We start from the raw sequence: 12500 nt of genomic DNA on the forward strand, positions 1-12500 counted from the left end.
TCCTATTTTTTTTTTACACAAGATCAAAGTAAATTCCATGGCGATCGCAGGAATGTCCAGTGACGGGACACACATTACAATAATTGCCCCATCAAAAGATGAGGACGTTTACGTCCACCGTGGCCTGGATGTACCGATGACTCGTGCATTTCAACGGAGAGCGGTCTGCAGCAGGTTTTTGAGAACTTACCAGCTGGATGCCGCTGGGGTGACAGTGGCTATTGGTCCTGGGACCAGTAGGCTTTCGCTTAGGCTATACGTTTCACGTTCGTTTCGCTTGAAGGGCCGTATGTGCTGATATTTGAAGTGGTCAAGGGCTGGAAATATAATAGCCTAACAGTTTGCTGGGTGCTTTAATTATTACTGCCTTGATTACATGCAATTGCCATATTTTATATTGATCGCTTTCTTTTTCTCTTAACGTGCAAAGTGTCATTCCCGTTGGATGCACAAACTTGTCATCATGCGTATGCATTCTGCTAACTGCACTGTCCATAACTATTTATTATGACTTAATTTGAAGCCTAGCTTATTCTCTTATTTTCAGTTGATATAGTGGGATTGTTAGAGGGATGTCACAAATGAGTTTTTAATGAGAGAGCCTGTCAACAACCAATCACCGTCCTCACCCCTTCTAAACTTGTGCATGAGAATCGACGTCATCTATAGAAACGGTGCTTTTATCTTAAGCTTAGGAGTTTGTATTATCCTTAGTATGAGTAGGTCTCAGAGACGTTGTGAATCACTTTTAAGAAATTACTCCTACGTAAAATGTTTTAGCGCGAGTTAGGAGCACTCTTAGTGGTAAGATAAAACGCTTTGTGAATACGGCCCCTGATCATTACATTCGAAAACTGGTCTATGTCCAATCTGACATTACAATTCCACTCCCTCCCTGTGGGTTCCTTAGTTGTGTTTACAGAAATTAGCAACGGTACACCACTAAGACCTTTCTACAGCACTAAGACCTTTCTACAGCACTAAGACCTTTCTACAGCACTAAGGCCTTTCTACAGCACTAAGACCTTTCTACAGCACTAAGACCTTTCTACAGCACTAAGGCCTTTCTACAGCACTAAGACCTTTTCAGTAGGACTAAGACCTTTCTACAGCACTAAGACCTTTTCAGTAGGACTAAGACCTTTTCTACACCACTAAGACCCTCTCTACAGCACTAAGACCTTTTCTGTAGGACTAAGACCTTTTCTACACCACTCAGACCCTCTCTACACCACTAAGACCCTCTCTACAGCACTAAGACCTTTTCTGTAGGACTAAGACCTTTTCTACACCACTCAGACCCTCTCTACACCACTCAGACCCTCTCTACACCACTAAGACCTTTTCTACACCACTCAGACCCTCTCTACACCACTAAGACCCTCTCTACAGCACTAAGACCTTTTCTACACCACTGAGACCTTTTCTACACCACTAGGCCTTTTCTACAGCAGTAAGACCTTTTCTACAGCACTAAGACCCTTTCTACACCACTAAAAGTCCTTTTCTACACCACTAAGACCTTTTCTACAGCGCTAAGACCTTTTCTACACCACTAAGACAAAAGTTAAATTCAGGGAAATAGTCAAGTACAAATAAAAGGAAAATCAGCTGGAGTGTGTGTCAAGGTCTACTTCTAGGAAATAAAGGTGTGCTCCCACAACCTGTGAGAAAACAGGCTTTAGTCTCCGCTAAGGCCAAAGCCCTCTGTCCGTTTCAGCACACGACAGACTCGGCATACATGAGAGAGGTGGGATAAAACAGCCAACAGCTAACTATGACAGCTAAAGGCCGATATATAGTCAGTTTTAGACGCAACGCGTAAGCACGTCATTTACCGAAGGAACTTGTTTCAGACAAGTTTTGATTTACGGTTCCTTAAGGTTCCATCAGGTTCACTACAGATTGTGCTTGTTGCAAAGCAAATCATCGCCAGAACTGTAGGTTTTATTTTGAGTGAAGTAAGCGTATTTATTGCAGCAGGACAAAGGAAAAAAACTTACTGGAGCATGAAAGTGTATAATACAAAAGTTGGCAATTCAGTACCAGTGGCAAAAAGACAGATCACATGATGCAAAAGTTTGTTTATTGACACATCTTTAATGACGGCCGCAGCACTTTAAAACGATATGTTTATGAGTTACATTATTCAAAGTTGAAAGGTAAACGGCGAGAGAATCGCCAAGTGTACCTTCTCATCATGAGTGTATGTTGGCCGTGCTTGTAAATACAATGGTGTTGGGCAAGTTTACTCCTTGTTAATGTATATGAGCAGACCGGGCTCATTCTATCAAACTCCCGCTTGCCTCACGGGTGCAATTGATTGATTCACGTTAATATGAACTCCATGAATGATATCACCATGACTCACAAGTGGTGGAAAATGAATATGAAAGTATTTGTTCGGTAAATTAGCGGGTTCTCTCCAAACAATCGCGGGTGAGAATGGGATATTTTCTCCATAAATTTGCGGTCATTTGAGCGTCCTTATACGTGTTGAAAGAGGGTTTGTAAAGGACTTCTTGTCTTCCGACCTCTTCGGTTATGTTTGTTCATAATCCACAAGAAAAGTCTTGTGAGACGGTCTGCAGGCTATTCATGATTAAAAAAAATTCTGGGTCTAAAAAAGACTGTAGTACGCTATGAAACCGGAAACGTGAGACTCATGAAAGGCTGTGGTTAGCAGGCCAATCACAGTCTTTGCGAGCTGCGTGGGGCCGGAGTGTCTTTGTTGGATAGTCAGACATTTTGGGTGACACTCTTAAGCACGTAAGGGGGGGTATTTTACTGCGCTATATAAGCACAAAGAAAAGGTCCAAACTTAAAAGTAAATACCTTAAACACACACTGGACACAATGGACAGAAAAAGTCGTTTTAGTGTACAGGGGAATCTCAGTGAGGAAAACCTGTGCAATCCTTTGTGTTCATGTTAAGATGGGAGTTGGAGTCGAAGGTGGAGGTATGTGTGTCTATTCTATAACCATGCGATTGTTATGGGCTGTGTGTGTGTGTGTGTGGTTGTGTGTGTGTGTGTGTGATTGGCAAGGTCTGCCAGATCGCTGCAAATGTTCTATTGTGAGAGATGGTTTTATTAGTGTTGGTTAAAAAATAACACTGCAACCACAACACCATCATACACACACACACACACACACACTTATCTTGGCGGTGGCTTGAGCAGACATCTCACCTCTCGATGGTTGAGGAGTCGCTCCAGGTCGGCGGCCATGTTGTTCTTCACCTGCAGCAGATTCGTCCTCTCCTTCTTCAGCGCACTGGGAAACAGAAAAAGAACACACCTGAGCAACCTCCCTCAGGCCGGGAGACCAGCAGCAAACACCACATACAATCTTATACATAGAACACAGCACACACACAACATGAATACACCAGCAGCAGCAAACACCACACACACACACACAACATAAACACACACACCAACAGCAAACACCACACACACACACACACACACACACACACCAGCAGCAGCAAACACCACACACACACACACACACACACAAAACATAAACACACACACACACACCAGCAGCAAACACCACACACACACAACATGAACACACTGGCAGCAGCAAGCACCACACACACACACACACACACACACACACACACACATTACACACACACATTGTGATTGATGTTTCTGTCTTAAACTGTGTATCACCCTGTTTAGGGGTTCCCGTGAATAGCGCTGAATAAACTGCTGAAGATGAATGTTTTAGCGTCTGCCCCAGAGCAACAGCTAAGATCACGTAGCACACACACAGCAGAGACAGTTTTATGCAAAAGTTTTGGCACCCATGATAATTATCATCAATATCAATGGTCTTTCAAAGCATGTAAAGTGGAAAAGTGGATTTCTGCTCTCCTAGACAGGGGGGAGAGTCTAGGAAGAGCCGAGGGCTCTTGAACACAGCCTCTCCCCACCATTAGAAGAGGAAACCTGTAGCTGCTTTACTTTTTGTTTCCCTCTCCTAATTCATATTGACGAATCTTCTTAGTTTAAAGGTCATTAGAGAGTTATTTTGAGGTTCCTATGTTGCTACCTTCCAACAGAGAATAAAGGAGAAGCACACCGAGCAATTAGCTATGTTAAATGAGCTTTTTAATGATTGGTTGCAACTTTGTTTGCAGTTTAAGGTTCAATCAGCTAATCGAAAGAATTTCATGTTTCAATCAATCAGCATTGTAACATTGCAAGTGACTAGGTTGCTAAATCAACATACTTAGGGGGGCACTGTGGCGCAAGTCAATAAGCCCCACATTTACGGGGTTCATTGCCCCGCGGGGACACAGGTTCAAGTCTGGCCTGATGTCGTTTCCCGGTCCTCTCCCCACCTCTTCTCTGCCTCGCTTCCTGTCATACACTTCACTGTCCTATACAATTAAAGGCATAAAAAGCCCCAAATAAATAAATATATAAAAAAAAATCAACACACTTAATATGCAACCTCCGCCCAAACCTAATACTGAAACTGTAGAAACATGAAATGAAAACTATTTGAGAGCTTTAAACATTTAGCTTTAACTGGAAATGACGGCCTTTGCCCTAATGTTCATTAAACTTTTCTTTAAATGAGTGGCAGTGTAAACAACAGAGACACAGTAATAAAGTCATCCACTGTAAGAGACGAGGTCAACGGATGTGCTTGCGAAAGCACCCTCCTCAGTGACGACAGTCAGCGCACACTGCCTGCAGAGCCTTCTCTTCTGAGAGAGTTTCTCACATTCATGATGGCTCCCGCAGGCGCTATTGTCTGAAGGCGTTGTCTTCCATTGAATTTCACGAAACTCTCATCTGTTGGCACAGACCCCTTCACATCAGAAAGTGACTGACATGACCAGGGGCGCTGCCAGGATTTTTGGGCCCTATGAAAGATTCGAGGGGAGAGGCATGTTTGCGCGCGCGGCAATTTTTTGGGCTGCCCATTTGAAATAAATCTTCATTATCAATGATAAATATATTGTATTATGGGCTGAAATGGAAGGCACCCAATGCATTCACTTTAATTATGTCAAATAAAGATTCACTAGCATTAATAACTGATTATAAAAACCAACATTCTATAGGTAGGGACTGATATTATTGTTTCGAAATACTAGAGAGATATATTAATGCAAAGAATAGAGAGATGTCGGTAGTTATTTCTTGTATTTCGAATTTTCTCGTTCACACTAACAAAATAGCTAGCTAGCTTGCTAGCTTAGTGTTAACATAGCCCACTACATTACAATATTCCCTTTCATTAACCTCAAGTAAACCTACATTTGAGCAGGTAACAATCGTTAACAACTACAGATAACAGATACAGCCACATTCTGTAACTACCTGTACTTACAATTTCACTCCTTGCACCGTTTACTTTGAGCTAAACTCCATGGCTATAATCCTGGCTGTCTTGAAGAGACGTTAGGCAGAAACAAATACATTGAAACGCTGGTTGCACAGGTTATGCAGACGCAGACCACTTTGATTGACTGACACACGCACACATTGTTCAAATCATACACTGGACACTTTATTAGTATTTCTACATGGGTTTAGATAATGATAGGCTATAATAAGACCATATCGGCTATGTAATCACTGACAACTGGGACAATTTCATAGTGGTTGTTGTAAACCGGGACATATTGGCGTCCCGACAGGTTTTTGTCGGGACGCGGGACACGCAACTAAGGCCCAATTTACAAACAGGTTTTCGCGATGTCGGCGCATCTGTACACCGACAGCTTTATTCAGCGTCTAAACGCAAATTTAACTGTCGGTGTGCCGATGTCAGCAGAATTTCAGCCGACAGCCCCGTACCAATCGCCCGACAGCCCATCGGGAGTCCCCGACATCTTCAAAGTGCGTGTAAACGCGACCCGACATCTGTAAGGCATATTACAGACAGTGTTGCTAGGCAACATCGCTATCAACAGAGGCAAACTGATAAACTTCCTGCGGTGTGTGTATGACTGGACTTGCGGAATGATATGAAAGATGAGAATTGGAAGCACAAAACCCTTTGCCAATGACAGCAGTCATATATTTTTTGCAGCAGTGAATATAAAGGAATTACAGACATGCGAACGTCGGGATGGCCCATTCAAATCAACTGAACTTTTTGGAACATTCTGAAGAGCCATATAATAAGTTGCGGTATTTACGTTTGATTCCTAATTTACAAATTGACCTCCGCGGACCGCACAGGGACAGCCAACCGTCCGCAAATGGCCCTTGGGCCGCACTTTGCCCAGGTCTGTTCCACAGTGACGAGAATGAGCGCACACTACCTGCAGATCCTTCTCTTCTGGGAGAGTTTCTGACGTTCATGATCAGATGTGTCAGACGCTGTTACCTTCCATTGGATTTCACCTCTCATATGTTGGCACAGACCCCTGTTCCTCAGAAAGTGACTGACATGACTGCTGACTGGTAAAGGAGGCATCTTAGTTTACACAGCTTGCCCAAGGGCTGCACGCCATGTAGGCACGTATCTTGTAGGTAGAGGTTGCAAAGTTGCTTTGGCTGAATGGATATGACTCATTTAATTTGTAATAATTTGTTATTACCTCCAGCAAGGAGGTTATGCGATCGGGTCCGTTAATTTATTTGTCCGTCTGTTTGTCTGTCTGTTTGTCTGTCTGTCTGTTTGTGGACAAGATTTCTCAGAAACTACTGGGCAGATCTTTCTGAAATTGTCACAAGAGGTGGATCTTGGTCCTGGGACATCCCCATTAAAATTTCAGGATGATCCGGATCTGGATCCGGATTTGTGTACCTCCTTGCTGGAGGTCAGAAATCTCGGATTGCTCTTGTTATTACTATTATTATTTCCTTCTTATTGCTGCAGATCTGTCCCTTGGCCTAGCTTTGGAAAAAGTTGTGTGAGAAAGTCTCTCCTTGCTGGCGGCCGAAGGATGCCCATGGTGACACACGGCCCAATGAACTCTTCCGTCTCTGTTACCATGGTGACACACAGCCCAATGAACGCTTTCATCTAATTAAATGAAACACTATTCAAGTGTCAGCCAATTTAAGAGCCTTTTAGATGCTAAGGATGTGCCTCAATGCTGTTGTTTTAAATGATTCTCTGTTTTTTTTTTTATACTTAATTTCAGATTTTTTTAATGTGTTTTGTTTATTTATTTTGTCTGTTTTGTTTTGTTATGGTTTGTTTATTTATTGTTCTTCTGTATTCTGTAGCCTCAGTCAGGGCATTGCTGCAAAAGAGCCCTGTGCTGAGTCAATTCTCCCTGAATAATGAATGATGAATGAATGAATGAATCTCTTTCACTGTAACAGGTGTCCACTCACTGATGGATGGACTTTCAATCCTGTTTTGCTTTGCGTATGAATTCGACTCCGTCACAAGTGGCAGCCACAGCTGGTCTATGAAAAACTCCGGCAAACATTTGCATTGGCGTTGCCTCATCAGGCAGGTCAATCTCTACCCTTGGCTTGTGGCGATGCTCACTTGTACGGCACGGGTTAAAGTTCCCCATTTACCAGTCATCTTGGAATCTGACAACCTATCCTCCTCCTCCTACTCCTCCTCCACCTTTCCTGTCCGCTGAGCCTTGGCTAGCAGGTCAGCAGTAACATCACAGGGTCTGGACTGAATCTTCTAGTTCACTGTTGTTCTCATCGTCAAGGTAACTGCTGTACCACTGCATCAGTGTCGCCCCCAGCCTAGGGTTAGGGTCTTCTTTGCCGTGGCTAAGAGGCTCAAAAAGTGTTGGTGCTGGCTGTGGTCAGTGAGCTTCTCTTCACTATGGGCTCTAGGGCTCTTCTTACTACGCACTCTGTGGTCAGTGGGCATTGGGCTCTCTTCACTATGCTGGCTGTGTTGATGCTCGAGGTGGGGTCATTAGAGATGTGCACCGCCAGGAATTTAAATCAGAGATGTGCCCCCCAGGTATTTAAAGCAGTGATGTGCCCCACGTACATCCGACACGCACGCACGCGCGCGCGCACACACACACACACACACACACACACACACACACACACACACACACACACACACACACACACACACACACACACACACACACACACACACACACACACACACACACACACACACACACACACACACACACACACACACACACACACACACACACACACACACACACACACACACACACACACACACACACACACACGTATGTAATGCCTGTAATTCTGCTTCTCAAGAAGGTGACCCAAAAACACCCACACCCACATCAGTAATGTCTGTGATGTGTGTGAACTTGTGTAAAAAGGTGGATTTCTGCATCTCTAGAAGGTGACACACAATCCACAAAGATCAGGCCCTGTAGCCAGGGGGGACGTCTGTAAAGTGGAAAGTGATAAAGTGGATTTCTAGACAGTGGGGTGAGTCTAGGGAGAGCCAAGGGCTCTTGAACACAGCCTTCTCCCCACCATTACAAGAGAAAACCTGTAGCTGCTTTTTAATAAGTGTTTGTGCAGAGCCTTTATATGGGCCATTCTACCGAATTGGTGCAAAGTGAGTTTTATTCCCAAAACTTTGTCCGTATGTATATTGTACCATATCTTAAGTACACATATCTAGTAAAAGAACAGTCAATTTTTATATTGTATTTTCAGAATGTGTTGGAATGTTTTTCCTCTTCCAAAAATTGTCACTACCGAAACATCACATTTACTATAGTAAAAAAGTATTATTATTGACCTGTTCAGATTGTGTTTCCTTCCCTTCTCTGAAGAGTATTTTTACAAATATTTACTGATCATATACTGATCATATTGATTCCAGAGTTGTTGATTGATGAAATTGAACAAACATTAATCCAATCAGTATCATAACATTTTAGTTGATAACTCAATATACTTAATTTTTTGCAAAACATCATGTGTTTCGGTAGTGCTGCACTGTTTCGGTAGTGACATCCAGTGTTTCGGTAGTGACTGCACTGTTGGATGGATGTTCATTTATCTCCCAAAATCTTCCAAAGGGTGCTCTGGGCCACCCTTTAGTCCACACAACACATTTATTTAAAAATCATGGGATTGAACTACTTACCATTTCATTTTGTCACTACCGAAATCATCAGGTCACTACCATATGTTTCGGTAGTGACTGTTTCGGTAAGGACAATTCTAGCTAACTTTAAGCATAAATATAGAATTCTAGCAAGCACACGGCTTGCAAACAAATCTTTGAAGAGGTGTACACACATACAAACATAAGATTTAGCATGAAACCCCAAAAGGTTTACTTAATTGAAGAAAACATGGGTTTCGGTAGTGACAATTCTTAAGGTTACACGTCGATTTTCAGACTTTGGAACACATTTATATAAAATGTATGGGATTTAGCTACTTACCATTCAACCATGAGGGACATGGATGCAGTGTCACTGCATGGTCAAAAATGCAGGGTCGTGGCTAAAACACAGGCTCAGCCAATGGACTAAAATTCTTGTGTTTCGGTAGTGACATGAAAACCCACAATACATCTAAATATTCCAAGTTCTGTTTCAACCCAATCAAAAAGATCTTTGAAATTAAATCATTGAAAAAAATCTAAAAAATTGAAAAGTGTTATTTACAGGCATTGAAATTTAGATGTCAGGGTTGGGGACAGCTACTTCCCAATAGAAAGTACCCTATAAATGATGATTTTGTATATATTTAGCTTATCGCTATCTCATTTAATGCATTGGGTTTATATAGACCATAACATTTTCTTAGTAAATATCTATGCCTAAATACCTAATTGTTTTGTAAATAGTTTTTATTGTTGAGGGACTGCATATTACACGAATTCGGTAGAATGGCCCATATATGTGTTTAAATATGTGTGTGATTAGATGTGATTGGACATATTACATACATAGAAATACATACTCATAGAAAGATAACAGACACACACAGACACAGATTTTTAAGAACGTGATTATAGGCTTATGTTTTGACAGAACATCAGGCTCTATAATAAGTATGTGCATGTATGTTTGTGCGTGTGTGGTTGTGTGTGCGTTTGCACGTGTGTGTGAGTGTGTGTGTGTGTGTTTGTGCATGTGCGTGCCCTGTGTGTGTGTGTTTGTGCGTGTGCGTGCGCTGTATGTGTGTGTGTGTGTGCGCGCTGTGTGTGTGTGTGTGCATGTGTGTGTGTGTGTGTGTTATTGCGTGTGCGTGCGCTTTGTGTGTGTGCGTGCACGCTGTGTGTGTGTGTGTGTGTGTGTGTGTGTGTGTGTGTGTGTGTGTGTGTGTGTGGTGTGTGTGCGTGCCGTTACCTGACTTCCTCCTCCAGTGAGTTGATTCGCTCCTTCAGGGTCTGGATCTGGCCGTCTCTCTGCTTCACCGTCTCGATCAGGTAGCTGTAGGGCTGCTGGGCCTGCTGGAGAAGCTGATTGGCTGCCTCCAGCTGAAACAGGAAGTCAACACCTTCACTGATTGGACAAATGGCATTTTGAGCAGCTCCAGCTAAGTCCTCTAGACTTAACTCGAGGTTGAGGATACAAAAAGTCGTAAATGAATTAAGTAAATAATAAGTAGGGCATTTTTACCCTTATATACTTATATCATTATACTATGCAATGTGAAGTTTGTATGGTCAAACAATCCTGTGATTTTTAATGAGTGCTTTTGACAACTATCACTATGCAGCGAAGCTTTAATCAGCAGAGTATTGGTGTGTGTGTGATAGGGCTGGTGTGTCGTTGAGGGATGGTGTGTGTGTGTGTGTGTGTGTGTGAGAGGCCTGGTGTAAGTGAGAGAGAGGGCTGTTGTGTGTGTGTGTGTGTGTGTGTGTGTGTGTGTGTGTGTGTGTGTGTGTGTGTGTGTGTGTGTGTGTGTGTGTGTGTGTGTGTGTGTGTGTGTGTGTGTGTGTGTGTGTGTGTGTGTGTGTGTGTGTGTGTGTGTGTGTGTGTGTGAGAGGCTTGATGTGAGTGTGAGAGAGGGCTGGTGTGTGTGTGTGTGTGTGTGTGTGTGTGTGAGTGTGTGAGAGGCCTGGTGTGAGTGAAAGAGAGGGCTGGTGTGTTTGTGTGTGTGTGTGTGTGAGAGGCCTGGTGTGAGTAAGAGAGAGAGGGTCGGTGTGTGTGTGTGTGTGTGTGTGTGAGAGGCCTGGTGTGAGTGAGAGACAGGGCTGGTGTGTGTGTGTGTGTGTGTGTGTGTGTGAGAGGCCTGATGTGAGTGAGAAAGAGGGCTAGTGTGTGTGTGCGTGCGTGTGTGTGTGTGTGTGTGTGTGTTTGTGTGTGTGTGTGTGTGTGTGTGAGGCCTGGTGTGAGTGAGAGAGAGGGCTGGTGTGTGTGTGTGTGTGTGTGTGTGTGTGTGTGTGTGTGTGTGTGTGTGTGTGTGTGTGTGTGTGTGTGTGTGTGAGAGGCCTGGTGTGAGTAAGAGAGAGAGGGCTGGTGTGTGTGTGTGTGTGTGAGGCCTGGTGTGAGTGAGAGAGAGGGCTGGTGTGTGTGTGTGTGTGTGTGTGTGAGAGGCCTGGTGTGAGTAAGAGAGAGAGGGCTGGTGCGTGTGTGTGTGTGCTGTAGCAGAGTGCTTAATCCTGCTACTTTTAGTCACGAACGTAACTTCCAATTTACGTCAGTCACATCAATATGGGAGTGGTTTTCTGAATAAAGGGTGATCACAGAATCAATGGCGGAGTTCAGTGAGTGAGAAACAGACACTGAGGCAGACACAGCCACGTAAGGAGCAAGAGAGTCCAAGTTGAGCCTGGAGGAGTTCAGATAGTGAATTGGATACGGGACATATTTCCTGTCGCAAAGAGTGCTGGAGTTCGTGGTCTGGAGAGGTCCTCCTGATGCGTCACGGAAAAATCACACTGAGAAGCTGACATTGGAAATCTCGGAATTCCCTCACGCAGTTTCAAATTGTTTGCCAAACCTGCCGTTCTATTATCATAGGACCCTCGCTCATACTTCCTGACTCTCAAGCTGCTTCACACTACATAAACGCACATAACCTTACACGCACACACCCACACATACAAATGCACAAACACCGTCTGTTTAAAGTACAATGTTTTGTTTATTTCATGTTTTGCCTTTACGTGGGATTAAGGGGGTGATATTTGTGGTTTTTGATTGTGTGTTTATTGTTTGGTTATTTATTAAATAAGCACGTTGTACGTTTGAATCAACTCTTTTGAGTTTTATCCTTATTTGCATTCACTAATTTTCGTTAAATTGCTGACGGTAGTACACCTCAGTCAAGTAACAGGATTTTGGGACTGCCTGGCCACCTTTACAGTGTGAGAGGGCAGGTGTGTGTGTGTGAGAGAGCAGGTGAGTGTGTGTGTTGGCAGGTGTGTGTGTGCGTGAGAGGGCTAGCTACAGACCAGACTTAGGGAGCACCTAGATAAGAGGTAGACACACAGTCTCATCTTGATGGTATACAAGCCTGATAAGCAGCCATTACAATGAGCAGACTAGCGTTGGGACCCACACACACACACACACACACACACACACACACACACACACACACACACACACACACACACACACACAC

At 43.5% G+C, this 12500-nt stretch overlaps 1 protein-coding gene across 1 annotated transcript in view; it reads right to left on the reverse strand.

The window, feature by feature from the left end:
* The window catches only part of pibf1 (progesterone immunomodulatory binding factor 1), a 60768-nt gene that overhangs the window by 5582 nt on the left and 42686 nt on the right, over window positions 1-12500 (reverse strand). Inside the window, exons 14-15 of the mRNA XM_080836035.1 lie at window positions 10274-10404; window positions 3192-3276 (exon numbers count right to left, since the gene is read on the reverse strand). Of these exons, the coding sequence (XP_080692161.1) occupies window positions 3192-3276; window positions 10274-10404 (216 nt within the window). The remainder of the gene's footprint in view (window positions 1-3191; window positions 3277-10273; window positions 10405-12500) is intronic.

Source organism: Sprattus sprattus (assembly GCF_963457725.1).
Source record: "Sprattus sprattus genome assembly, chromosome: 3".
Lineage (NCBI taxonomy): Eukaryota > Metazoa > Chordata > Actinopteri > Clupeiformes > Clupeidae > Sprattus > Sprattus sprattus.